The sequence below is a fragment of the Hoplias malabaricus genome, chromosome 3 (assembly GCF_029633855.1).
Source record: "Hoplias malabaricus isolate fHopMal1 chromosome 3, fHopMal1.hap1, whole genome shotgun sequence".
Lineage (NCBI taxonomy): Eukaryota > Metazoa > Chordata > Actinopteri > Characiformes > Erythrinidae > Hoplias > Hoplias malabaricus.
Window position 1 is genome coordinate 40,850,578 of NC_089802.1, and position 27,262 is coordinate 40,877,839.

The 27,262-nt window shown below is 39.9% G+C and overlaps 1 protein-coding gene across 1 annotated transcript in view; it reads left to right on the forward strand.

Annotated features, from left to right (window-relative positions):
- The window catches only part of cntn3b (contactin 3b), a 122,851-nt gene that overhangs the window by 53,014 nt on the left and 42,575 nt on the right, over positions 1–27,262 (forward strand). Inside the window, exons 5-11 of the mRNA XM_066663425.1 lie at positions 3,015–3,110; positions 9,412–9,615; positions 10,019–10,121; positions 13,096–13,280; positions 19,872–20,008; positions 22,250–22,379; positions 26,922–27,072. Of these exons, the coding sequence (XP_066519522.1) occupies positions 3,015–3,110; positions 9,412–9,615; positions 10,019–10,121; positions 13,096–13,280; positions 19,872–20,008; positions 22,250–22,379; positions 26,922–27,072 (1,006 nt within the window). The remainder of the gene's footprint in view (positions 1–3,014; positions 3,111–9,411; positions 9,616–10,018; positions 10,122–13,095; positions 13,281–19,871; positions 20,009–22,249; positions 22,380–26,921; positions 27,073–27,262) is intronic.

Here is a 27,262-nt window from a genome sequence, read left to right on the forward strand (position 1 = left end):
GCAGGGGCCGTGTGTATAGATTCCAGGCCGAGAACTCATTAATCAGCCCCGGAGCCTTAACCTCAGCCTCGGTGACTAGCTTCCCTCTTTTCTCCTCCGTTCCGGTCTGGGACGTCTCTCTTTCTTTCAGCAGGAATCTCTCATTACTCCGAGCCAAGCCGAGTCCCTCCACCACCCTCAAACTAATCCTGCTGTTTTCTTACTCTGCCGCTGCCACACCTCCTGTCCAATTTGTCTTATCGGTCACATTGACTTTCTTGTGTTTGTCTTGGAGAGATCCAGGCTTGGCTGTTTGCTGGAGGGTGCAAAGCTGGCAAGCATTGGCTGCTGTTGCTAACAACGTCACTTATATAGAACACAATGATTTCCAGTCAGTAACAGATTCCTCACCTAGCTTCACAACTACAGGGCAGGGGGCATGTCTGTAATAAACAATACACTAAAAATGTGTAAATCCTGGGGTTTGTGAGTATGGTACTTCCATAAATGTTTCTCCATTATTCAATCTGTAAGCAAGACTTTACGGCCACTTCCCACTCCTTTTCTGAAAGGGATGAGCAAGGAAGGGATGATGCTATTTTCTGTATTTAAACAGTAAATCAGTTTTATAGTATTTAAAATCTCCACAAATCCCTGACTGATGCTACTTTGAATGGCGAGGGCGGGTCAAATCACAGAATGATGGGGAATGCCCATAGCAACGCAAACCACATGATGTCAGTAGCGGGGCGGTAACACTAGCGAGAACCTCATTGAAATAAACTTTAGCCCAGTTAGAGGTGTGGACTCCTCTGTAGCAGACAAATGCTGAGAAGCGTACAGCGAAGAAACTGGAGTCTGTGATATGTAGAATACACACTCCCACATACACACCTCATATTTCTGAGGGTTTGTCAATTACAATTGGTAGACCTCGACTCCTCAACTGAAACCTACCTATTCACACAGGTTTGTGTTTAATCTCCCATTTTCAGGTTACTTCTCCTCTACTGGAGTCATAGCTGGTTTCATATATTATCATTACTTTGAATCTCTCATACAAGTCACTATTTTTTGTTGCTTTCCCTGGCTCTAGGATGCTTCTTGCAGGGTAATTCTCCACCCCTGCTTGTCTGATTTCCTTTCTCCTGTCCCTCTCATGCTTCGAGATGCCCTCTCCCTGATGTTGTCCTGATCCAGCCCTGTCCCTATGCATCCTGTACAAGATCTTGGCCTTGTCTCACATACAGCACCATACTTGGTCATGCAAGGATGCTGTCTTAGCCCAAATGGGCTCTGCACCTGCTTTTACCCTCCCACAGAATCACTGACCTCCTCCTGCTGCTTCACATTAACTATAACACTAAAGTACAACAGAGGAGAACTGTGGATAACTCAATCAATCAATAAAAAAACAAAAAAAAAACACCTGTGTCAATCTCTCTGTGTAACTTCTGACAGCATTCATCAAACACACAGAGATAACATTCAGAAATATTAAAATGATTGGACAGTGGTTTTATGAGGTGTTTAAATGGAAAAGCTTTATTCCTGAGTGAGGTTTATGTAAAGTGGTGGCAGTAGAAACCAAATGTTCTCTATATCCTCCTTCCATCCTCACGCTGCTGGTCGAGAACCCAATTTTTAAGTCTTATTCCCAACAGAGAAGTCTGAGGAAACAAGTGAAGATTCACTGCTGGATGTTGAGGGTAAATACTATGCTATGCTTTCCCAGTAAACATTTAGCTGTTGATTCAACGTTGTAATAACGTAATTATTGTTATATATTGTATAATGTTAGACGTATTTTGGACGTCCATCGACGTTATTAATTTGTCCTGAAATAAATGACTTGTATAAAACGCGCTTTGGACGTCCACTGACGTTATCGATTGGTCACCACTTAACTAACTTATTAAGATGGATTTTGGATGTCCGTTGACGTTTAAATTATGTCCTTGATGGACAGACTACTTTTAGACCTATTTTGAATGTCCAGGGATGTTCCTTGTTTACTGGGTTTGTTGTAGATGCCATGACTCCTGGTTAATATCACCATCACTATAAAAATATTAGAGCTGAAAAGTTTTGCTAGAGCAGAACATTTCCTCTCTAAACACCCTGAATGACTTTGTTTACACCTCAGTGACTTATTTACACAGGAGTTCTGTGTCATCCATGGAATGTTTTATATGTTCTCATGATTAGTATTGGGCATATTGAGTTTAGCCTCTTGTGCAGCTGCAGTAGATCATGCCATTTCATTTCTTTGGACTCCGACACACAGTACCTTGAAATTACAGCTTCACAATCATTGAGATGCTCAATGATTGAGATTGAGGAGCAAAAATAGCAAATTATATCTAGTGTTCCTTCAAGGAAAGATGATAACAAAGAGAAAGTTATCCCGTCATATCATGAAGATGAGTTGCGCTCAATTTGGCGAGGGAAAACAAAAAATAAACAAACTAAACAATAAAAACAACAACAAATCTCAAGATGCCATGATTAAAATGTGTTGAACATTTTCAAAATATTTAAAACTCTTCTCTTTCTCTCTCTCTCTCTCTCTCTCTCTCTCACACACACTCTCTGCTCTTGATAATTTGAAGGTGGTGAACAGTGTGGAGTCTCATTAATAAGGAGGGCGATTCCTGCAGAGTGTGAAGATTAGAGCTTTTTTGTTCATAATTCTGGTCTCTCTCTCACTGCTGTAGTGGAATAGCGGCTGGTGTTTTCTCTTTCCCTCCATTCTCCATCCCTCCATCTCACCCTCTGCTTTCCCTCAAGAGCCAATCTTGCTGCAGTCGGACACACCCACCATATGCCCAAGTCCATTTCGCATTCCAGAAGCCGCAATCAGCTGTCAGAAAGAGGCTGACTCACTGGATCTAAAGAAGTCCACCTGGCTCCTGCAGTCTGATATTATCGCTTTCACCTCTGCTGCCGTTGAAATGCTTTGTCAGCAACAAATTTAAGAGTTAACATCCCACTATTGTAGTATCTAATGTCTATGTATGTTTACTGTTTTAAAGATCTAGAAAACTTCAAAACTCAACCCAGAAGTGCAGTGAACGTGAGGGAAGGACAAGGTGTCGTATTGTTGTGTGGGACCCCTATGCATTCTGGAGGTAAGGCCGTGTTTGGTTATAGGTTTACAGTGTTAGAAATCATTTTCATAAAGCAACATGACTTCTACATAAGGCATAAAGGCTGAATTTATCATGTTTGATGTCAGATTGATATTTAGGATGTGTTTCTGGGGTGGCACGTCATGTCTCCACACTGTATGAAGACTGAGTGTATAGCAGTTTTATATCAATTTCACAATTAGTTCCTAAAATAACAGAAAGAACAATAAACATGCATCAGTGCCCCTCCTCCTTATGGTACTTACTGTACTAACTGGAATCAAAACACTGCACCCACCAAGACTTTTCTCTTAACTCACCTTCCCAGACAGCGAGCATATATCTGTTGACTGGCATAAAAAGGCTGGACTGTAGACCACTGCTAGTCCACCATCGGACCACTCAGATTACTGTCCTGTACAGGATAGAACTCATTTATAATCTCCTCAAACAGATTTTACATTCACAGAGACTTTTATTCTGGAAAACAAACTAACACAAATACAGTGGAACCTCGAGATACGAGCTACTCTACATACGAGTAATTCAAGATACGAGCAGCGTCGAGAGCGAAATTTCTGTTCGTTTTACGAGCGACAATTCGAGTTACGAGTCGAGCTTAATAGCTGAAACCTATCGACGATGATCGTGCGAAATCGGATCTTTCCGTTCTCACTCGGAATAGGAACCATAATTGCCAGCGCGGGAAAATGGGGACAAGTTGCCTCAGCCACTACTTGGACAAAAACAGCAGAGTGTGTACACCATGATCTCGACCATTCGCACGTATCACAGCGCTTAACAAAGGCTCGTCTCGGTAGTGTGAGTGTTGTAGCGAGCGAGTTTAGTGATTTTAATCGGAACTATTCTTGTGCATCATGGGTCCCAAGAAAATTAACGTAAATGCAAAGTCAACTGATACGAAGACGAGGATGATATCCATCGAAACGAAGCAGGAGATAATTAATATGCACGAGAATGGGACTCGTGTAATTGAACGTGCCCGCATGTTCGATCGGAGTAGCCTAAGTTGTGTGCAGTCCACTCGTCCTCCCTCCCCCTCGCTCCCTCCTCCTCACCCGCACTCGGTTAGCCGCAGTCGTCAGCCACCCAGGTAATATTCTGTACATTTACCATTGCTTTACATACATTTCATTGATATCTTTTCTGCATTTCTCATTTCATTATTTATTTTGTTGTTTATGTATACGTGTTTCATGTACATTTATTAATTCATAACATGTCTTTGTTAACATTTAGGGTAACTTTGGGACTTTATATAGGGTTAGAACCAATTAATTGGATTTATTTTATTTTATATGGGGAAAATTCGTTCGAGATACGAGTAGATTAACTTACGAGCTCAGGTCTGGAACGAATTAAACTCATATCTCTAGGATCCACTGTATTACCAACAACTATGAGAGATATAATAATGAGTATGAGCCTGATATAAAATTCATTCATTCATTATCTCTAAGCGCTTATCCAGTTCAGGGTCGCGGTGGGTCAAGAGCCTGCCTGGAATCATTGGGCGCAAGGCGGGGGATACACCCTGGAGGGGGCGCCAGTCCTTCACAGGGCAACACACACTCACACCTACGGACACTTTCGAGTCGCCAATCCACCTACCAACGTGTGTTTTTGGACTGTGGGAGGAAACCGGAGCACCTGGAGGAAACCCACATCTACACATTCATAGTTTCCAACAGTATCTGTATAATTTTCAGTGCAATAATGTTTGTATAGTGTAAATTATTGTGTGTTTATACACTCACAGGAAAATGGTCGCTGTTGTGGCACCTTTTGCTATCACTGTGGTTACATATTCAGTATTATTAGTTAGAGAACTTAACTGTGCCATATTCTATATTACTTGTGGAAAGTTGTGTTGATTTCATGCGCCCCATCTCCATCTCCAGAACTAGTATTATAATTATTATTTCTTTTTTTATCATTATTATTATTTTCTATGAAAAAATATTACAGATATTCCCCTCTCCTCCTGGAGAAGAGAATGTACTGTACTTTTAGGGGACACAACTGGACTTTAACACCACTGCTGTATCTTTAAAGGTACATTTACATTGTTTGTACCTTTAGGGATCAATAATGTACTTCTACCGTACACTACACACCTAAGCTTTTCATGTGCTCACGTTTTGACGTGTGAAAATAAAAACTGATTAGATTAGATTTATACTGAAAACTATTGGTGTAGTGAGAGTGTAGAATCGGCGGAGTCTAAAACTGTGGGTGCAGTGTCGTAAACGTAAGTGTAGTGTTTAATTGAAGTGGGTAAACCCTACACTTTCAGTATCAGATCATAAATAAAAAAAACATAAACATGCATTTATTTGTCACTGTAATGAAACGTGTTTTTCACACTTAAAGCATCCATGGCACTGAGTGTGCATACACACACACACACACACACATATTTGACATCAAGTTGAGATTTACAACAACTTTCTTTCTTTAGGTGTTTATTTAAATGTATGTAAAGATGTAAAACAGGGTTAAACTATGTTGTGAGTAAATGGTCATTCATTCATTCATTCATTATCTGTAAGCGCTTATCCAGTTCAGGGTCGGGGTGGGTCCAGAGCCTATCCAGAATCACTGGGCACAAGGCGGGAACACACCCTGGAGGGGGCGCCAGTCCTTCACCGGGTGACACACACTCACACTTTCACTCACACCTACGGAAACTTTTGAGTCACCAATCCACCTACCAACGTGTGTTTTTGGACTGTGGAAGGAAACCCACAGAGACACAGGGAGAACACACCAAACTCCTAACAGACAGTCATTTATTTTATTTGTTAGCTATTTATAGGCTGTAAATATGTTCATCTGTATCCACAAAAAAGAACCAAATTGTAGCAGGTGCTCAGTAAATTGTTGTTAAAAAAAATACATTATTTACGAAAGTAAAAACATATGCCCCATACGTCCTGGCTGTCCTGATTTAACCTGTCCAGAGCCCCTCTCTCCTGCTGACGAAATCCAGATACTGCCACCGTTACTCAGACACTGGTAATTACCCAGGAGCCGAGTGGAAAGGAAGAACCCACTGTAGGAAGCATTCATTTCATTTTGAGATCGCAACAATTACGGCGACAGATGAGGCGTCAGGAAAAAGAAGACGTGGGATTCGTTTCATACGCTGGCAATTAGGATTTACGGAGATAATTAATCTGTGATTAATCTTTTCTCTAGTTAGAGGACATGAACCCCAGCTCAGAGACATGTTTCACTCTGTGGAAGGCTGCGGATTAATCACGTCAATGAGACAAACCACGTTGGATGGACTTTTGACCGCTGAATGGCTGCTCATTTAAACCTTACTTTGGAATTAAGGGAATTCAGAGGAATCTGACCATTCTTTGCTCCTCTGAGAAGGATTTACACTATATTTTGGAAAATTGCTGTGAATATTTGATTGCATTCAGCACTTGGCATTAGCGTGATGTTCTCATGCACATGTGCAGCTGCTCCAGGCTGTCCCATTTTGTTTTACATGTTTCTGAGGAGATTATACACACACTGTTTGCCAAACTGAACATCTGTGTCCGCGACTGGCGCAACTTAAAGGAGCTGAATTCACTAATTACATTGTTTTAAACCACTGCACGGATGGTCAGTTTTTGTCATTGCTCTACAAAGTATTTGCGAGCCAGTCTAATTATTTTCCCAGCGCAATTGTGTTGAAATGCCATGGAGCTCTTAAAGAAGCTCATTGGAATGGATTTCTGCAAACGAAGTCCTGGCCCTGCTCACCTGCCTGGCCCCCATTTATTGTTTCATTTGAATCATTTTGTTTTCAATTAGTCTCAGATCTGCGGGCAAATGGAAATACACTCCCCGAATTGGAGTCTCAACCCAATCGGAAAGCAATATATTTCTCAGCACAACGCATTCCCTGCTCCGAGCGAGCAATCGATCGCACGTTTATCATGTTTAAAATGCAATAGAGAATGCTTAGTTGCACGTCTTATCGCTAATTTACATTCAGAGCCAAAAGAAAACTTTCCAGTGCAAAAATAACGATGTACATAGCTTTGGGCTATGCACTGAAAGCATTGGACAGGGCAATTTTGAGGGGCTGGGGGCATCCACCCCATTTTGGCTAAAGGGCCTTTACTGTAAAGAGGGGTCCACTGAAAGTTTCTTCTGGGATGTGATAGAGTTTAACAGTTGATGACTGGATGAAGACTTTTCCACAGTGCTACAGTTCCCTGTTCTGTTTTTGTTCTTTTTTTTTTGTCCCCTTTTCACCCCCCTCCATCCACTCTTCTCCTGTGGATGACACTCTAATGCAGCATGGCAGGCCTCAGAGTTCTTACCGCCTCTGTCTCTTCCAGCGAGGGGGAGGAGGACGTGTGTGTGTGTGTGAGAGGGGTGGTTTATCCAGGCATGAAGGAGGCCAGTCCAGGGCTCTCGTCCCCACAGTGCTGAGCCGGACAGGGCATGTGTCATGAGAGTGGCAGTGAGGCGCTTTTAATCCAGTTTGTTTCGCTCTCTTTCCCGGTGCCTTGTGAAGCTTGAGCAGCTCTGTTTACCGTCCCCTCATCCCCCCATCTCCCTGCCCCACTGCTTACCTTTGAGGAGATGGGAGCCCAAGGCGAAAGCGAGAGTGGGATGATACAGTCACTGTGTGTATGTTTGTGTGTGTGTGTGTGTTCCTTCAGGTTTACTCCAGAACAGCAGTAAGAGGGGACTGCAGTTGTACACTTCTGCTCTAACTCTCATAACCACTTATAATTTGCGGAGTAATTGCATAAAACAATAGTGAAAAACAACTGAGACTAATAGATGTAAGTAAGAAAGTAAGAAATTCTCTTTAGTCAGAGATAAACCTAGCTTGGGGAAACTGGCTACAGTCAGCCAGGTCTTAAGGTGCATTTATACATTTTTAATAATAATAATAAAATAAAACTTTCCCAGGATTAAATCTAATAACTAGTTCTGCCTTTTACCCTTCCAGCACACTCTCTCTCTCTCTCTCTCTCCCTGTCACACACAAACACACACACAGAGAGAGAGAAAGAAAGACAGACAGAGAGAGAGAGAGAATGAGAGAGAGAGAGAGAGAGAGAGAGAGAGAGAGAGAGAGAGAGAGAGAGATGTGATGTAGTTTTCTCAATTAAAAAAAGATGCTAAAGCTCTCCCTGAAATTTTACTCTGCAAATTAAGAGATTCTAATTAACACAATCATCAAAAGTACACAGAGATATTATAAAGTAAAAAGAACCTCTGGCTGGTTTGTCGTGCATATTACAATACACACGTATCTCCCTCTAAAAAAACACAGAGTATCAGCATTTAATTTTATTGTTGTGTTTGCATCGTTTGACCGACAAGACTAATATAAAAATAAATCATGTGTTTTGATTTGGATACCCATTATTAAAAGCTTCAGTCTTAGCAAATGACAATGTAACCAATAGTGGTTAATAACAGAAAATGTAGCATTTATTTATTTATTTATTTTTAAATGTGTATTATTTATTTATTTTATATACTGGCAGCCAACAAAATCACTGATTATAAAATGGAGAAGTGGAATATTATTATAAGTAGAATATATGAAAAAGGTGCAATCTTGTGTATATATAAATACATATATAAAGAAAGTAATCAAAGTACACGCCTCCAGGGTGTATTCCCGCCTTGCACCCAATGATTCCAGGCAGGCTCTGGACTCACCGCGACCCTGAACTGGATAAGCACTTACAGATAATGAATAAATGAATGAATGAATAATGATTTATCATTTGTTAATTATATTAGAGGACCAATCAGATCTGATATGCCATTCCCACAGACGTCCTGTCTGTCTGAGTGAACTGGATTTACAGCTTCAAGTTTTGGGATTATCTCCCAAAACTTGGGAGGGTTTTATCCAACAGAACTTTTCCCAAATCTAACAGCCTGAACTGCATTATAAAGTTGTGAGTCTGAAACAACTTTCAGACATATTCTTATCCACCAAAGTACCAAATAAAATGTTAGGGCTGTGTAGCAAAATATTTCTTCTTCTTCAAATGTACTTACAATGTTTCGTTTAGGATTTCTACAGAGATCACACTTCCTCACATTTTTTCTGTCTAGCAGATTCAGGAGAGAAATAGAAATTGATGTCTCCATGTAAATGTGTTCCCTGTTGAGGATATGCTCTCTGTTTTTACCTAGAAAATCAATAAAAAATATGTCATTGACCAGCAGTAGTCAAACCTTTCATAGCTGCAGACATGAGAGGCTTAGCGACTGACCATCCACCTCCGTCTTGTTCCAGAGCTCACGTTTGCCTGGGTCTTCAACGAGTTTCCGTACTTCGTGCAGCAGGACAGCAGGCGATTCGTGTCCCAGGAGACTGGGAACCTTTACATCGCCAAAGTGGAGCCGTCTGACGTGGGCAACTACACGTGTGTGGTCAACAACAGCATCACCAAGGAGAGAGTGTTGAGCTCCCCCACTCCTCTGGTGCTGAGAAACGACGGTGAGAAACAGCTTTACCCACAGCGACCTGCTCTAAATGGGATACCATCTCAGATTTGAAGGGAGATGGCTTTTTAAGAAAGGTCTCTCTTTTTTCAAAGGCTGTTGGAGAGATGCTGTGGCTAAATGCCAGCTACTTTGAAGGCTGAACTGTTGCCTTTAAAGAAAGCTAACCTGTAGCTTACACAATGCCACTAAGAGGCCACATTTCCATTTGAGATGGATACTGGTTTTACAGAGGGAATGCTTTAAATCTTTCATGGGGCTTTCTCTGTATTTTTTTTGGATCTTCCTAGGCGCTACTTTTGTGATTGTCGTCTTGTTGTTTTGCCTGTATACAGGAGTAGAGAGTGCATATGTGTGTAAATCATTGATGAAAAACATGCTTGTCTTGCCCATCACAGGAGCGATGGGGGAGTACGAGCCCAAAATAGAAGTTCATTTCCCAGACACTGTTCCAGCTGCCAAAGGATCCTCTGTGAAACTGGAATGCTTTGCATTGGGAAAGTGAGTCTTTGTGTGTGTGTGTGTGTGTGTGTGTGTGTGTGTGTGTGTGTGTGAGTTTGCATCTCCTGACACATTCCTCCACAAAAATGTAGATTATTACTTGCTCCTTTTTTGACTTCACAGGCAAATGTATATAAACCCAACGTAATGTAACCCAAGTCCAACCGTATAAATCAGTTTATTGATTTATTACTCAGTTATTGTTAGGTATATCATAACAGAACTGGACCGTTTGTATTCTCCTTCAAGTGTGTTGAGCTCCAGCTATGTTCTATTAGCCATCGTTTATAAATATGAAGTGAAACTTTTCTCAGACAAAGCCTGTGCTTTCTCACCCTTTCAGATTCATTTGATGCTGCCAAAGAGTGGCTTCGTTTTCAGTTCACTACATTAAAAAAAAAAAAAAAAAATCTGTCAAAATAGTGAAAAGATAAAGTTCCAACATAATATCAAAATTGTATTTTTAAATACATTCATGGTTTAAGCCAGAATTTAAGCCATTTATTACATCAACATGCCATGAATAACCATATTACAATAATTTTATCATAATTCATTTAAATATAATCTGTGATTTATTAATTAAAATGTGGGTAAGATTCAGAGTAAACACTAATTCCTTTCTAAAATGCTATATAATAATTTTTCACATGCTTTTATCCTCCACAACATGCCTGATTTTAATAAAGAAATATTTTCAGATGTAGTTACACATCCAGAGCTAAAGATATATGTTTTATCTCTGTTCGTTTTACACCGTTGTTATGGAGACGTTCACCCTTACAAGAGCTAGTGGGTTTGTGCTAACACTAGCTGCTAGTTTATGTTTATGACACAAAACTAAAGAAATACAAGATATGTGTGATGTTTTCACTTTAATGTTATGGTGACAATTATCTTCTGAATATTCGAATTATAAGTGACTTTACTGTAGGTGCTAAGGGTTTACTTTGGTTAATTAAGGTGGAATCTTAAGGTGGAATTCTAAAGTTTGTTACCAGGTTTATTAGGGTGTGGGACATGCCGATGTTTTAACCGAAATGTTAAATATGATATGTTGTATGTATCGTCTCTTTTTCAAAAGCATATACAGTGAAAGCTTGATTTACAAGTGATTCAACTTACGCATTTTCCGACATATGAGCCGTCGGTCGGTTGATATTTTGCCTTGTGATGTGAGCCGAGATCTGAGCCACGAGCGAGCGTGTTTACGCCTCCCGGCACTAGGCAGTCCAGCGAACGTTCAGTTCACTTGGTTATCTTCTTGCCATGCATCTCTGTCATATCGCTGTTTTTTGTAGCATTGTGGCATTAAGTGTGTAGCCAGTAAGTTAAATTAAGCGCTAGAGCATGAAAAGAAAACTCCCCCAACCTTCTCCGACAATCTCCTCCACCTCAGCTTCTTTGTCTGATCTTCAATGTAAATACACTGAATAGAACTTAGAATAGTTTATTTCTTTACATTCTCTTTTATTATGTATTATTATATTTTATACATTATTTGTTATGCATAAGAATATTTTTCTTATTTAAAAATACATAAAAGAATGGTGTGTTTTTTGGGGGGGGACTGGAGCGGATTAGAATTCAATTCATTTCAGTGGGGAAATTTAATTTGATATATGGGCAAATTGAGTTACGAGCTCGGTCACAGAACTAATTAAACTCATAAGTCAAGGTATTACTATATCTCCTTTTTTGTTGATGTTTAGTTTACCACATCATTTGAACACAGCAGCTGTCTGTCACACTGTGGGAAAGCTTCATGATGAATGGACCAGTGGAAATATTACTGTAGAAAGTAGAAAGAATTACTCTGAATAAAATATGTTTACATTGACCTCGATTGAAGTTAAGAAAGTTTTTTCCTTATTCTGTAAAGTTTTGGAGACATGTTTTTCTTTGGACACCGATGATATGGTTAAATATTAAAAAAGGTTAAGTAAACTATAAAAATTTGAGTAAATTCATAATTTAAAAATTATGTAATGTGAGCTACATATTTAAATGGCATGAAACCACAGTATATAGTCACTCTGTACACTGAAACATACTGATGATCACACGTTTTTATGCTTTTAATGCCATAAATGTGGCCAGCTGCTGTAATTAATTGGAAAAATGATGGGAAGTTTTGGTGCCAGGTATTTACCATTTTAATTGTATTTTTGCAGTAATGTTGATGTGGAGTTCACACCCTTCCCTCCAACATCACACAGCTTTATTCCGTTTGGATTCACTGCTGTGGGAGACATGAAAGTCAAGATGATTCCTTTAGGTGCCCTCTCAAATGCGATTAGCCATCTGCAATGGTGAATTTTTATACAGGAGGCTCCTTACCGTAATGGTGGGCTTTTCACAGGGCAATAACCCAAAAAGATTTACTCCTCACACAGCGTGGAAAAGGGGCCGGATGCGCCTTTCAAGAAGCCGAGGAGGAGAGGCCTCATTTACTGCGCTGAAAAGCTCTTTTTTGCCAAAGAAGCGGAGATTACAGTCCTGGAGAAAAAGCGAAGTAGCAATATCACACCAGACTGGAGTGTGAATAAGATACGTTCACACTAGAACCTCTTAATGCAGCCGCAGTCAGTAAAAAGAACCTCTTGTAGCTGAATAGATCCTGCTGCACATCGCCCTGTCCCTTACACAAACAGACTACACACTCATTCATTTCTGAAGACCTATCTGTGAGCTGTTGGAGAAGGTTCCTAGAAGCTCATGGGTTCTAGATTTACAAAGGTTCTACATGAGCTTGAGAAAGTGACTTGTCACTGTTTACAAAAAATGTTTTCTAACTACACAAGTGCTTAGACATGCATGGTTCTAGAAAGGTTCTAGAAGGATATGATTGTTTTAAATTAACAACATGCATTCTAGATAGCACATGGATTAGAATAAATGTAAATTGGGTTCTAGGTAGCTGCTAACTGTTGTCTAGATAACTGCTAACCCTACTCTTTCCTCCCGTGTACAGTCCAGTTCCTAGGATCAGCTGGAGAAGAACCAATGATGTGCCATTTCCCAGTAAGATCAAGCTAAGGAACGCCAATGCCATCCTGGAGATACCCCGGTTCCAGCAGGAGGACACAGGGACGTATGAGTGTGTGGCGGAGAACAGTCGAGGGAAGAATGCGGCGAGAGGACGCCTCTCTTTTCATGGTAAAGTCTTCTTTGACGAGACTAAAGGTCTCCTGCATGTGGCATGCCTGCCTTTCCCAGCACTGTTAGTTTTACATGTCTAGTTTCAGGAATGTGTTTCAGACACAGGCAAATATGTTGGCCATTCTTCCTGGTGAATGTGCTGCTAGTGGCGGTGCAGGAAGTTTCAAATTTCATTCCAACCTGTAGACATTCATTTTCATAAGCCAAAGGTGTAGAGTAATTTACAGAGTTGAATAAGACACCTGCTCTTTTTAGCGAGTCAGTTCCTTTGACTCAACGCAGCTCCTCCAAATGACTTGTATTCGAACAAATCTTGATTCTGGATACGTAGCACTTGTGATTCTGGATTCGTACAATCCTTCATTCTGAATTCTCTTGATTATAGATTTATAGAACCCTCATTTTTGGATTCCTAGAATTCTCTATTCTGAATTCCTAGAATTATGGAATCTAGATTGCTCAAACTTTTTGTTTTGGATCTCCAGTACTTTTGCTTGTGGAAATTCTTTATTTGAAATTCTTGGAAGTTTTGATTCTGGATTCTCCTTAACAGGCGGCATTCACGATTTTAATAAAAAAAAAAAAACACATTTTTAAAAGACATTCTGAGGATACTTCCTGACTATTTACTGCTCTACCGCCCGTTTGCGTGCTTGAAACAAATCTAATGTGTTTACTAAGCCCCAGTGTCTGTAAATGGGTAATGAAACCAACGGTCTCTGTAACCTACGCATTCTCTTTCTCTCTGCTTATGGCAGAGAAGCAGAATTTTGGATGATTTTAGACAAGGAAGAGACGGCCAAATATTGAAAAGCATGAGCAACAATGAGGATATTGCTTTATTCCTGCTCCGTATGTGGGTAATATTGACTTGTATTTTCTGTAGAATGAACTGACTCTAAATTCGGGAGAACGCTAACTACATTAAAAGTAAACACAGATGGAAAGTGCTATAAAACTAAACAAATGAGTTTCTGTCAAATCTGAACGTTAACAAACCAGAGAACAACTTTTCGCCACAAACATAGACGTCCCTTTCTAAACTTTGGATTGTGAATTCCACAATCCTGTGATTTTGAATATTCTGATCTCTTGATTCTCTATTTTTAAAAATGAGATAGTGTGGAAACTGTGGAGTCTGAGAATGTTTAATTCTGGGTGCGTATAACTCATGAATCTTCATTTTACACACTCCAGGTGGTCTTTACATTGTGTGTAAAATTCATAAACAGCAGACCAATGGGAATTATGTAAAAAATGACATGGAATATAATCTCTTTACAGTACATAGGAAAATATATTTTTCCCTCTCCTGTATTGTTGTCAATTTATTGTCAACTTCCAATTCCTTTGATATTATAATGAGGTATTCCACCTCATCGCTTTTGTTCTTACAGGAAATATAAACATGTATAAACAAATATAAACAAATCATTACTAGTATGTTTTGGTCTGGCAAGAAAATGCATTGTCACTCATGATATCCGTCTGCAGTGTGGTCACTGCTTGCCCGGTTTGTTTTTCCTGTGTAATTGGATCTAATTGATAAGCTGATTCAGCTCTTGAACAAGAATTTAATTTGTTTTAGGGCTTTTAATGGAATCTAATCAAGTGTCTGAAGCAAAGTCATTTGGGATTCATGGGACGGAGTGGGTTAACTCAGCATGGTTTGGGGCAAGCGTGTGATCTTTGGAGACTGGAAGGCAGAAACTTTCACTCTCCTGTTACAAAGTGTTTGGTCACTTGTTCCTCACTCGTCCAGTGCTGAGCTTGTTATGACATGCGTCCGTTTTCATTACGATGCACTGGTCTGATCTCCTCGCTGTGTGGTTTGAGCTGTAACTCAAAGCGAGGTCACGTCAAACCATGTGTGTCAGCGGAGTTTCCTGGTCAAGAGGTGCTGAAGCATCACCTGACACACATGATGTCACATTGACATCAAATTAAATGTCCTTCGGGAAGTTGGGATATAGCGTTAGCCTTGATTGGCTGAGGGCGTCTGACGTACACAGCACAGGGTCACAGCTTTAGGGGCCACGGGGGTGGGCTGGGAATGCTCAGAAAGCCGTCACATGTAAAAGTGCTTAGTTAATAGTTCTGCAAATGAAAGAGGCTGACAAAACTAATCTTATCATCAGTATTTGTGGATGCTATCACCATGGCAACATTTGCACATCTACATATTGCCATAGCTCACTGCAGGAAGGCCTGGGATGGCAAGACTGTGAACACTGAACTAGACTGCTCTGTTCTTTCTCCTCACTGTTGGGGGGACTCATGTTCCTGGTGGTGAAGAACATGGTAGAACATTCAACCATTCAGTCAGTAGTTCATCTGTAGTCCACTGCAAGGCATCACACACACACACACACACACACACACACACACACACACACACATGGACAGTTAGTTACACTCACCCAGACACTCACACACTCAAACCTGTGGGCACTTTCACACACACAAACAGTCATTCGGACCCACACATCTACACATACCTTTGGAGAGTTTCTTACACTCACCCAGTCACTCACTAAGTAAAATTCCTCCAACGTGTGTGTTTGGACACCCAGAAAAACTCATGTAGACACAGAGAAGACCTAAGACTTGATAAATAGTGGTAATTAACCAAAGGAGCTGGTCATTTCTGAATGATTTAATGAATGTGTGTGTGTGCTGGTGGCAGCTGTCAGATCTCTTTCATTGAGTTTCGGTTTTACCTCTGATTTACAGTTGAGTGGGTCTCTTCTCGTCCTCATTAACCATACGACTGTCGTACTTCTGCGCACAGAGATACAGCAACGTAACTTTCCATCCATCCATTCCGTTTTTCATTTCTCAGCTAGTTCCACTTTTCTCCCGAACTCGGGCTGTGCAAATAGCAGCTTGGTTTCATAAGGGAATCTGGCTCTTCTCCGTAATAGGAGATTATTTTTGAAAATGCAATTATACCACAGCATTAATTGAACTCACACTTGGTACACAGGCATTGGGGGGAGTCTGGCAGGCGAGAGGATAATAAGCCGCGGAACGAGGTCAGAGGATTTATTTGCGATGAGCGCGGAGAGCATGCCTTGGGTGTGATAGAATTGTCACAATCTCAGAGGGCTGGGGAGTTATGGGGGTCTCTTTTCAGTCCGATTTATACCCGATTTATTCCCCTGAAAGGAACAGACTTTGTTGGCTATCTTTTTCACTCTGATCCCACCCTTCTGTGTATTATGCATTCGGGGAGAGAGAATGGCAAGGCATTGTGGGAAGAAGAAAGAACCCACCTGGATGAAGTCCTTGTTTCTGGTGAAGGGTTTTTATTCAGATGCATCTCTCGCAGCAAGAGCCAGACTCAATCGCCTGAATCGCCAGATTTGCTGGTTATTAATAGTTCCCAGGTTTCAGCTGAAATGAGCGATGTGCAGAGTGGAAGAGGCTTACACTGGGGGAAGTGGAAATTTGGAAATGAATTCACACATTTCATCACAGGGTCAATATTAATTTACAGTCTCTGGTGTATTGACTTCATATTAATCCTCAGAGGTCACAGTTATGACAAAGGTGTAGTGTATTTTGTTATTATTTTTCATAACTTTCAGCCCGATATTTGGATTCTAACCTTTTAGTGCATACCCTAGCATTGTCTATACTTTAAGACTACTTTAAACCCTGCCTGGAGGAGAAGGGCCTTGCCCTTAAGCCAAGGTACACTCCTTGTACTCTGAGGAACCTGGGGAACCCAGGTTCTGCAGGGTGGGAGGATTATACCCTCTCTTAAGGGCATGGCTACCCTGTCCCTCCAGGTTGGAGTGTTGTTCCTCACCAAGTGAATCCCTAGTTTTGGAGTTTCACAGAGTGTAAGTGGTGGATCTGGGCTAGTGGAAGCAGAAAGGTAAGTCTCTCGTGGCAATTTCTCCCTTTAACCATACACATTGTGCTTGTTGTTTCTATGTGTTGGTAAAGATGGGTGTTCTGATTCAAACCTCACTCTCCAGAATGTAAATCATATGTAAATGTGCTGCACTTCACTTCACAATTAAATAATAATTTATAATAAATTAGTAATGATCAGTAATTTGTAGTTCTGTCGGAGATGACACATTTCTAGATTGACCCTTCTAACAGTCCACAGCACTGCAGTGTAGCCCAGCTGCTCTCGTGCTGTATGTATCTCTGATTAAATCTGTGATTATAATCCTCTCATTCAAATACAGCTTCAGCACACTACACTGGACAGAGAGATAGAGAGAGAGAGAGAGGTAGAGAGAGAGAGAGAGAGGCCAAAGATGCTCTTTATTGACCAGAGAATTCAAAAAGTAATTTACCACATAGAAATAAGACCGCACAGCTCTTAAACCACACAATTCGCAGGGTGGGTATCACCAGGGGATGAGAAGTAAGAGGACAGTGGATTACCAATCAATCAATCAATCAATCAAAGTGAGTGTTTCAAATACAAAAACGGCTGTTGTTTGTATGCGGCTAAAGTGTAACTTGTCCATAGGTTTTTAATTCACTGTTTGAATTACCACAGAAACCCATTTGTAATGCAAGTTATTCCGTTTTGTAGCACTTTCTATCTTAAATGATCTGACACAGCAAAATAAAAGTCAATAATACCCACCCCAGGAATCTCAGTCTGTGCTTTTCATCAAGAGTTCTCTTCATTGTCCAAAATACCCCAGATGCCTTCCTTGAGCAGAGTTAGAGAAAGCCTTGCATACCGGACAGAAGCAGTTTGTTTTCTTACCCATTTACTGACACTGGGGCTGTGTAAATACATTAGCCTGGCTTCTAGCGCAACCAGACCGGAGAGCAGCAAATGGTGGGGAAACAACCAGATAAATTTTATTTTATTAAGTGTTTTTTTATTAACATCATGAATGTTGTATTTAATGCAAATCAAAAAAAAATTGCTTCAAATTATTAAAGTATTAAATTCAAACGGACACATAGTTGAAGCAGAAGGGAGATTGATTGTCAAGTTTTAAAAAAAGATGAAATTGATGCATATCCAAACAGCCTCATTTTACAACTGAATTTGACCATACCCAATTTTGACGACGGTCATTGTGTGTATGACACGTTTATGTGATGAGAATGATGTCGAATATTGAAAGGGGCACTACGGTGGCACAACAGGTAATGTCACTGTCAGACAGCTCCAGGGTCATGGTGTTGTGGGTTCAAACCTGGCCTCGGGTCACTGTCTGTGAGGAGTGTGCGATGATCTCCTTGTGTTTTGGGCTGTGGTTTTCTTCTGGGTGATTAGGCTTTCATGTCTTTGTAGGTGGATTGGTTGTACAAAAGTGTTCATATGTGTGAGTGTCTGAGTTAGGGCTGTGTCATATCTTATTGTTCACAATAAGATCGCTATAGTATTTAAAATAATAATAAAAAAAAAACAATATTGTGATAATTGTGATATTCTGACTTGAGTAATATGGTGTAAATTCCATACATGATTCATTTATGCACATCAACAATGTTGCTCTGTGATAGACAAATTAGCTCCAATAGGGGAGTGATGTCAGCTGTGTGGAGGAGGTTTGGTTACAGAATATCAGATGTACAACAAACCACTGTAATTGTAAGATATGAAAGATGCCTGTAACAAAAAATAAGGAAACACAACTAATCTGTTTCATCACCTTAAGCAGAAGCACACAAGTGCGTATGAGGAATATGAGACGAATAATAGAAAAAGAATATGAGGAAAATCAAAAACCCCATGAGGAGAGTTGAACAGACAGACCACATTAACTCAGCATAGCAACTATTCTGTATCTGTTTTGTTATTTACAGTGAAGCTTTAAGGTAATTTTTGTATAATTGTTTTCCGTTTGTTGTTTATATGCACACACTCAATTTTCTTCACTTTAGTTGTTGGGTTGATGTATATGCAACATTTGTATCTTATACGATGTCAGAATATTGGTAAGTTACAGTTTACAAAATAAGTACTAAAATAAAACTTAATTTAATATAACTAATATAGGATAACGCATATTTTGTTGCAATAGTGTGTTCTTGTAAATAATAAAAGTATATTTCAGGGTTTGGAATATCGTCATTGCCAAAATACCCTGAAATATCGTGATATTATTTTAGCGTCATATCGCCCACCGCTAGTGTAAGTGACTGATTGATTGTGTGATGTCTTGTGATGGACTGGTGCTCCAGGGTGTGTTCCCGTCTTGTGCCCAGTGATTTCAAGTAGGCTCTGGACTCTTCGCAAATCTGAAGAGGATGAAGCAGTTACAGAAAATGTATGACTGAATGTTGATGAAGCTTATTTTGCCTACTCATAATGCCTCTAGTGGAATGACAATTTCCTAAAGGAAAAGACATCTTTCTTCACCTTTATACTTGTTCAAATGAGACAAATGTGATTAACAGTGTTTAAATTGACAGCCCTGGGAATTATGCTTTAATGGTACAGTACAATGAAATTGAAATGTCATTATTCAAGCTTTCTAACGTTCCTCATAACTCTATGAATAATCACGGTCAGAACAAAAACTGTTATCTCCAGTTGGATTTATTTATTGAAAACACATTAAAAATGTGTGTGTTTCCACACTAATCTCTTTTCAGCCAAACCTCACTGGCTGCAGACGATGACAGACACGGCCCTGTCCATCGAGGAGAACCTGTTCTGGGAGTGTAAGGCGAGTGGGAAGCCCAAGCCCTCCTACAGCTGGCTGAAGAACGGAGAACCACTCATGCCAGAGGTACAGTAAAGCTCTACTCTTGTGACCCAAGCTCAAGGTCAGTGGGAGCAGCTGGCTGGACACTGGAGATGTTCTCACAAGCCGAGTTAAAAACGGATCAATAATAATTGTGAGAAAGCAACGAGCAGAAATGAGTCACACTGACAGTAAAAGAGCGAGAAATACAAAGCCTTTAGAAGAACAGGCTTTTAGAGCTGAATCCAGCTGGTCTCCCACCCAGTCCAGTGCAGGGGTCACTCAGCAAACTGCGTCTGTATTTATGTCCATTTTTCACAAAAACCTTCTTGATAACACTGAGTCAATAACAGCTCATAACGGAGACTTCATTTAAAAATGCATCTACTCAATCAGGGTTGGTGGGTGCACACTTTACTGGTCAAACAATTGGACACACTCAGCCCTATTTTTATTATTTGAAACATTTTACATAACACATGAAATTATTAAGTTCTTATCACATTAGCTGTGCACTGCAGTCTCTGTGGCCTCATATTTTAGGTTATGGTCAAAAATAGTCTGTTTATCGACAACTTTCCATTTCACCTTAAATACTCGCACGTATCGACTATACCAGTGAAGTTAAGGTGTAATGAAAAAAATGACTAAAAGTACGAATGTATCTGCTGTTGAGTTCAAGGTGGAATATAAGATTTGAATGAAAGTTCCAGATAAGAACTCTTGCATCATTTTAATGTGGTACAGAATATGTTACAACGGTAAAAGAATACAACTGCTGCATCTTTTAAAGTGGATTTGAATGTATGAATCAAACACCAAGATAAAATTGATGCAAGATATATATTGATTCACCTTTTACATGGAAATTAAGTTAGTAAGCGGCTTTAATTCAGCTTTTCATAAAAGGAATTCATTGTCTTGGACTTTATAGTAAATTTGGTATTTTTATTTCATAAAGTATGTTATTATTAATTGAGTTTCGATTTAGGTTTTTGGCTGAGTTTCTTGAAGTTCGTCATCTGTGAAGAATGTTCTCTCTGGTGCATCTTTAGCTTGAATGATATTTGTGTACTTCTTTTGGGTAAATGCCCGTGTTTGCTGTGACTGATAACATTCACATCATTCAGACCTTTCAGGTTTTTCGGCTTCGGCTGAGGCAGCAGTGAGTGGGTTGCCAGTCTTTAACTCTAAAATGCAGCTATTAAGCAGTGGCTGGTTTTACACTGAAATCTGCAGGAAATAAATGAAAGCTGCAGGTTGTGTGTGATGTGTTTTATGGTTGTGTTTTACAGCACTGAGCTCCTGCTGTCCCACAGAATAATCAGAACTTTTTGAGCTTAGGTTTTTGAGGCTAACTGAGCCATAACAAGGCAACACAGCAAGGCAGGGATGCATTAGCTATGGCCTGTATTCAGACCAATCAAAAATGAATGACCCCTCTCTCTCTCTCTCTCTCTCTCTCTCTCTCTCTCTCTCTCTCTCTCTCTCTCTCTCTCTCTCTCTCTCTCTCTCTCTCTCTCTCTTTCCATTTTTTCGAAGCCAATGAATTGTGTATTAGCGCATTGCACCTATTGTCAACAATGCTTTTCTGGAAGCAGGAAGGTCAGCATTTTTTGCCACCCCCCCCTCCTTTTCCCACCCCCTAAATCCAACATTGACCCAACCCGCCCCCCCCCCCCTCTGGCTGCAGCATAAGGATCCATACCACATTACACACTTTACAGCAGAGCGATAATTGAAAAAAGAATCTCTCAATCTCTGTATGTTTGTTCTCCCCAAATGACTGGTCATGTAACTGTCTCTGGACACTGGTCAAAGGACATGTTGGGAAAATAATAACCCAATCATATATTTCTGTAGGTTTGCTTGTTTGGTTTACTGCTGTTGTGCAGTACAAAACAAATATGTCATCAAACATACACACCAACCATAACATTAAAGCTACCTCTTTGTATCTACACGCACTGTCAATTTTATCAGCCCCACTGACCACATTGGAGCATTTTGTACTTCTACAATTACAGGCTGTAGTCCGCATGTGGTTCCTCTGCTCTTTAATGCAGGGGTCCTGATAATTGAAAGTGAAAGGAGGCAAACTAAGTTTGCAGAGTGGCGCATAAACTACAGTCTGTAATTGTAGAACTGCAAAGTGCACCTGTGTGGTCTGTGGAGCTGATAAAATGGACAGTGAGTGTTTAAACAGGATATGGCTTTAATATTATGGCTGAGCAATGTGTGTCGTGATGTGTGTTATGTGTTTATCTGTCTTTCTGTTGTACACAGAGTCGAGTGCTGATAGAGAACGGAGCCCTCACCATCTCTTCTCTCACTCTATCTGATGGAGGGATGTATCAGTGTGTGGCAGAGAACAAGCATGGTATCGTTTATGCCAGCGCTGAACTGATGGTTCTGGGTAAGAGATGTTCTTTTTCCTTTCAGTGCTCCAACTTTTAACCTGATAAGGAAACTCGCAGAGTCTCAGAGCCTTTCACTTTACTTTCACAGTTCTGTTGGGAGCTGTCTGGAAACAGCAAGAATATACAAAACAAATAAGGCCCGCCCCTAAAAAGGAGTTGTTGAAACTGAACGAAACTTTGTGTGTTTGATGGTAATGATGATATATGCAAGTGATTATAATATTTGTATCAAAGTCAAAAGCTAGATCTGACTGAGACAGTCCTGGGAAACCATTGCAGAGGATAAACATGATCCTGCTGCCACTTGGAAGCTCTTCCATGTAGGAAACTTTCACATATCACTGAGATGTTGGTGTCCCCCCAAAATGCTATGGTAGAGTAACATGAATGTCACTCTATGTAGAAGCAGTGTAAATGTACAGCAGAGTTGTGTTAACGTTCATTTGTGTTCCCTAAAGGTACATTACATTGTCTTCTCCAGAAGGAGAGGGGAACATTTGTAATGGTTCTTTATGGAACTGTGTAAAATAAGTCCTGGAGATGAAACATGAATTTAAAACACAACACACATTTAAAATCTACAATTATGTTGAATTTGGTACAGTTTAGTTCTCTAATTAACAGTACTGAATATGTACCATTGAGGGTTCCACTACTGTGACAGTTTTTGTGAAAGTGTACAATGCAGGACAATGAAAATAATGTTGTAAAATGCTGAGATTAAAGTAGTAAACATTTCAGAATTAATACAAAATATTTTGAGATAAAAAGTTGTGATAATTTGAGAATAAAATCAGTGGACTTACCAGATTCCTACAATGAAACACATGCCCATTGCTCCCTGTGGATCAGTAACCAAGGTTTTTAGGGCTGCACTGGGGTTTTGAGTTTTTCCTCTGCAATATTGGCCTTTGTGTCTTTTATAACCCTTTCTTTTAACTGGTCGGGTTTTTTTGTGATTAAATTTCAGTAAACAATTTGTTATAATGTTTATAATGTTTTAAAATCCAATTATTTTAAAGATTTGCCGTTTCACTGGCACCTCATACACACTCTACTGTAAAAATCAACGTCCAGTGAATTTACATTAACTTAATATTATGATAAATAATTAATTAATCTCCGAATCTGGTGTCATATTTTTAACAAGTGGCCCTAAAATACTGTTGCAGTTAGCAGTGTGGGCGCAGTTTCCCTGGTTACCATTGCCATGAGAATCAAAGAGGGCGGAGCACTGAGCAAGAAGTTTACTGACTAACTTGTAAACTGATTTAACCGTCACTGATTGACATGAGGGTACACCAACTACAACGACGTCTTTTACAGAGACCAAGTTTTACCTCACACAACATTTTCATCCCGAAAGAGACCCAAAAGAGCTTTTGTCTTGTCCCGTGTGTTATTTTTTATTGGCTCTGACACGATGGACAGCGTTAATCTGGCGCCCTGTTTTCAGCTATTGTCCACTGCATGGTCGTCCAATGACCAGTGCCAAGTGAGAAATAAACAGTCACTTTGGGCTGTGGAGCAGGGGAACTGTGTTCTGTAGAAAAATTGGAGCTCCATCTAATGCCTTTGGGATGAGTTGGAGTGGTGTTTGTGATCCAGATCCAAGCATCCATACCTGATCTCACTAAATGTTTTGTGACTGAACGACATCAAATTTTCACAGCAATGTTCCAAGATCTGTTCTTGAAGTCTTCCAGAAGAAAGGCTGTTAAATCTCTAATGATACCTTTCATTTCAGAAGATAACACTGGACAAGCAGGTGTCTACAAGCCTTTGGTCATGGACTTTATATTTTTTTTTCTACCAGGCTACTCCTTTATCTCTCAAGCAGGCCATTTTTATCCTGTTGCCTCCCGGCTTCAAGCTTCACCCAAATCCAAATCATATCTTCAATCCTACAAAATGTCACAGTGAGCCGCGGTGTGACAGGATCCACCTCACAGTGTCTCCTTTCAGTCGGCAGTTTCTGCTTCATATTGGCTTTGGCGTTTGGACTTGACAAGCCTCTCGCTATAATTGTGTTCTGTCTGGACGTTATGCATGTAAATGGTGACATATTGATCAAGGCTCCATCCCTTGTGGCTCCGTATGTAACTGAACACCTCCTACATCACATACTGCGGAGATGACTGACACCAGAGAGCCCGGTCAACAGCTTCAGACCACAAAGATCCGCCTCGGCGCCGTTCCTTAAGGTCTTAAATCTCTGAGATTTTCCTTAAAGGCTCAGTGTTTCGTTTTTGCTGGAGGCTGTGAGAAAGTTGCTCACCGTTGCTCACAGTGTTTCTGTCAAAGTGGCAATAACTGTCTAGATCTCTCTAGACTTACTCCTAAAACCCAAAGCATTACAGAGACACATTTACCAAGTCAGGTTCTGACTTTGGTCCTTACCATAATGTTTGGATTATAAATAACAGTAAACAGAAGCTGACGTCCTCAGAACAATCTGTGACAGCTCCTTCCTTTCTGGCTTTCTGCCTGTAAACTGAAAACCTGACTGTAAAACAAAATGTCTCATGAATGATTTGCTTTGCCAACTATGCTGCGTTACATTTGCATTGTCTGTCTAGAATGAACTAAAGCAACTCAACATTTAAACTCATTTCATAATAAAGTGTCCGATAACAGCCGCAATTTAGACATTGCAGTATTTCCTGATGCATTCTGAGGTAGAAGCTTGTGTGTAAACGATATTTTTTTAAAATCATGCTTCCGACTGCTACCACTAGAATTCCTCCTGCTCCCGCCTGCTTCTGCCTGCAATGTAGACATTTCAGCCTGGTCTCGCCCGCAGTCCCGCATACTTTTCTTCTGAAATAATACAGCTAGTGGACATAAAACAAATGTTATTTTTAAGCAGACTGATTATTTTTAATAGTCACAAAGCTAGAATTAAAATATAGAACCTCAGTAAGATATTCATTGCTGCAGAAAAGTACAATTTCACATATCTTTATTAATAAAGCAGTATATTTAAAAAATATGTAGCCTATAAAATAAAGTTCACCGAATGAAATGCTGTGAGATTTTATTTTCCCCTCAAAGGCTAAATGTTTCACCATTTCTTTAGCAGAATAACACACAATGCGGCATGTGGTGTTCATCGGATTGGTTGCTTTGCAAATATTTATAATTTGTTTATTACACTCCTAATGATTATATACGGTCTGCCCTAAGATTATCTATCTATATATATATATATTTTTTTTTTATTATTATTTATTTATTTATTTATTTATTTATTTATTTATTTTCTAAATGTATACGTTATCCAGCTCCTGCACTCACTGGATTGGTTACCTTAAGATTCATTTTGTCCCACATCGCAAGATATTGTGAAGGGACCCGGGAGTCCTTTGTGAATGCAGACGTCAATTCTGAGCTACTGTTCACACATCAGTCCTCACGTTTTTTTTTTTCCCAAGTACTGTGCTTTAACACATACACTTTTTTTTCCTATGTTAAATAGGAAGTAATGAAATGGTAAGTGGTTCAGTGTGAACACAAGCCTGAGCTGAATTCCTGGAAAGGAGAGACAGTATAATAACCAGGAAAATATCTACATGAGATACACTATAATAACAGGGAAATTACCAGCACAAGAAGCCAAATTATTCCCGGGAAATGGAGCAACTTCAGGATTACACACGGAGAAGCTGAGTTTCAGTGACAATTGAACTGAACAAAAGAGGTTTTTAATAGTGGAGTTCCAGGTGTGACTACATCAGGGTGGTTTTTGTACAAGATTCTACAGATAAACTACCAAAATCTGTTTGTGTATATGCCTACATTGTGAAGTAGCGGTTGGATGTTCATGCTGAGGATGTCATCTCTTGTTTAGTTGGCTTTCCATGGTGCAAACCCTGGTAAAATCCTGTTTAAAAGCTGCATGTCTGTCACGTCTGTCTGTTTTCTCCATGTATTTTGTGTTGTCTGTTATGTCTGCATTTCTCCTTGTTTGTGTTCCCCTCCCTTGCGGTTCTGTGTCTCTTCCTCCATATGTCTTTGTGTCATGTTTATGTTTTGTCACTTGTCTCTGCCTCTTGTTATGTCTGTCACTTGTTTGTATTTCATTACATAGCTTTAGTACTTTTCTCAGCTGTTCCTCGTGTTTTTCACTGTGTATATATTCCCTGCATTTCCTCTGTATCTGTCTGCTTTCATGTTTCATTGTTTTGTCTCACTAATTATACTCTGATTCTGTTAGTTCCTCTCAGTGATGGGTTTCTGTTTGTTTATGTTTAAAAGTCCAATTTTTCCATTTCCAAATTACAATGTGTGAATGAAGAAGTCTGAACATTACAAGTAAAATTAACTTAGTTATGTCTTGGGTTTTAAGTGTGAAATGGGCTTTACTCAGATTAATTATCAGGTCAACTTTACCATGACTTTCACTCCAGCTCATGTTCACACTGAATCTCTTTTCATTATAAAACTTCTGCAAGTGTACATGTTGAAGTCTCTCTCTCTCTCTCTCTCTCTCTCTCTCTATATATATATATATATATATATATATATATATATATCAGCCTCACCGCCCAGTTTCTCTCAGAATCCACTGAAGAGCATCTTGAAGGCCCGCGCTGGCACCGAGGTCACTCTCGACTGTAGACCACAAGCTTCACCACGAGCCATCAGCGTATGGAAGAGAGGCAATGACATGCTCCAGAAGAATGAACGGTAAAGAATTTTGAAAAAAGAAAATGCCGTTTTAAGTCACTGAAAACGGAGGTTTCCAAAAACACTCTCCAAACTTGAGATTTTTGAAAACGTTGTTACTATTCTCTTGACGGCGAAGGAAAACTGAGGTTTTTGAAAACACTGTTGCCACACAGAATGCCTGTCTTTGGCTGAAATTCAAACAGCTCCT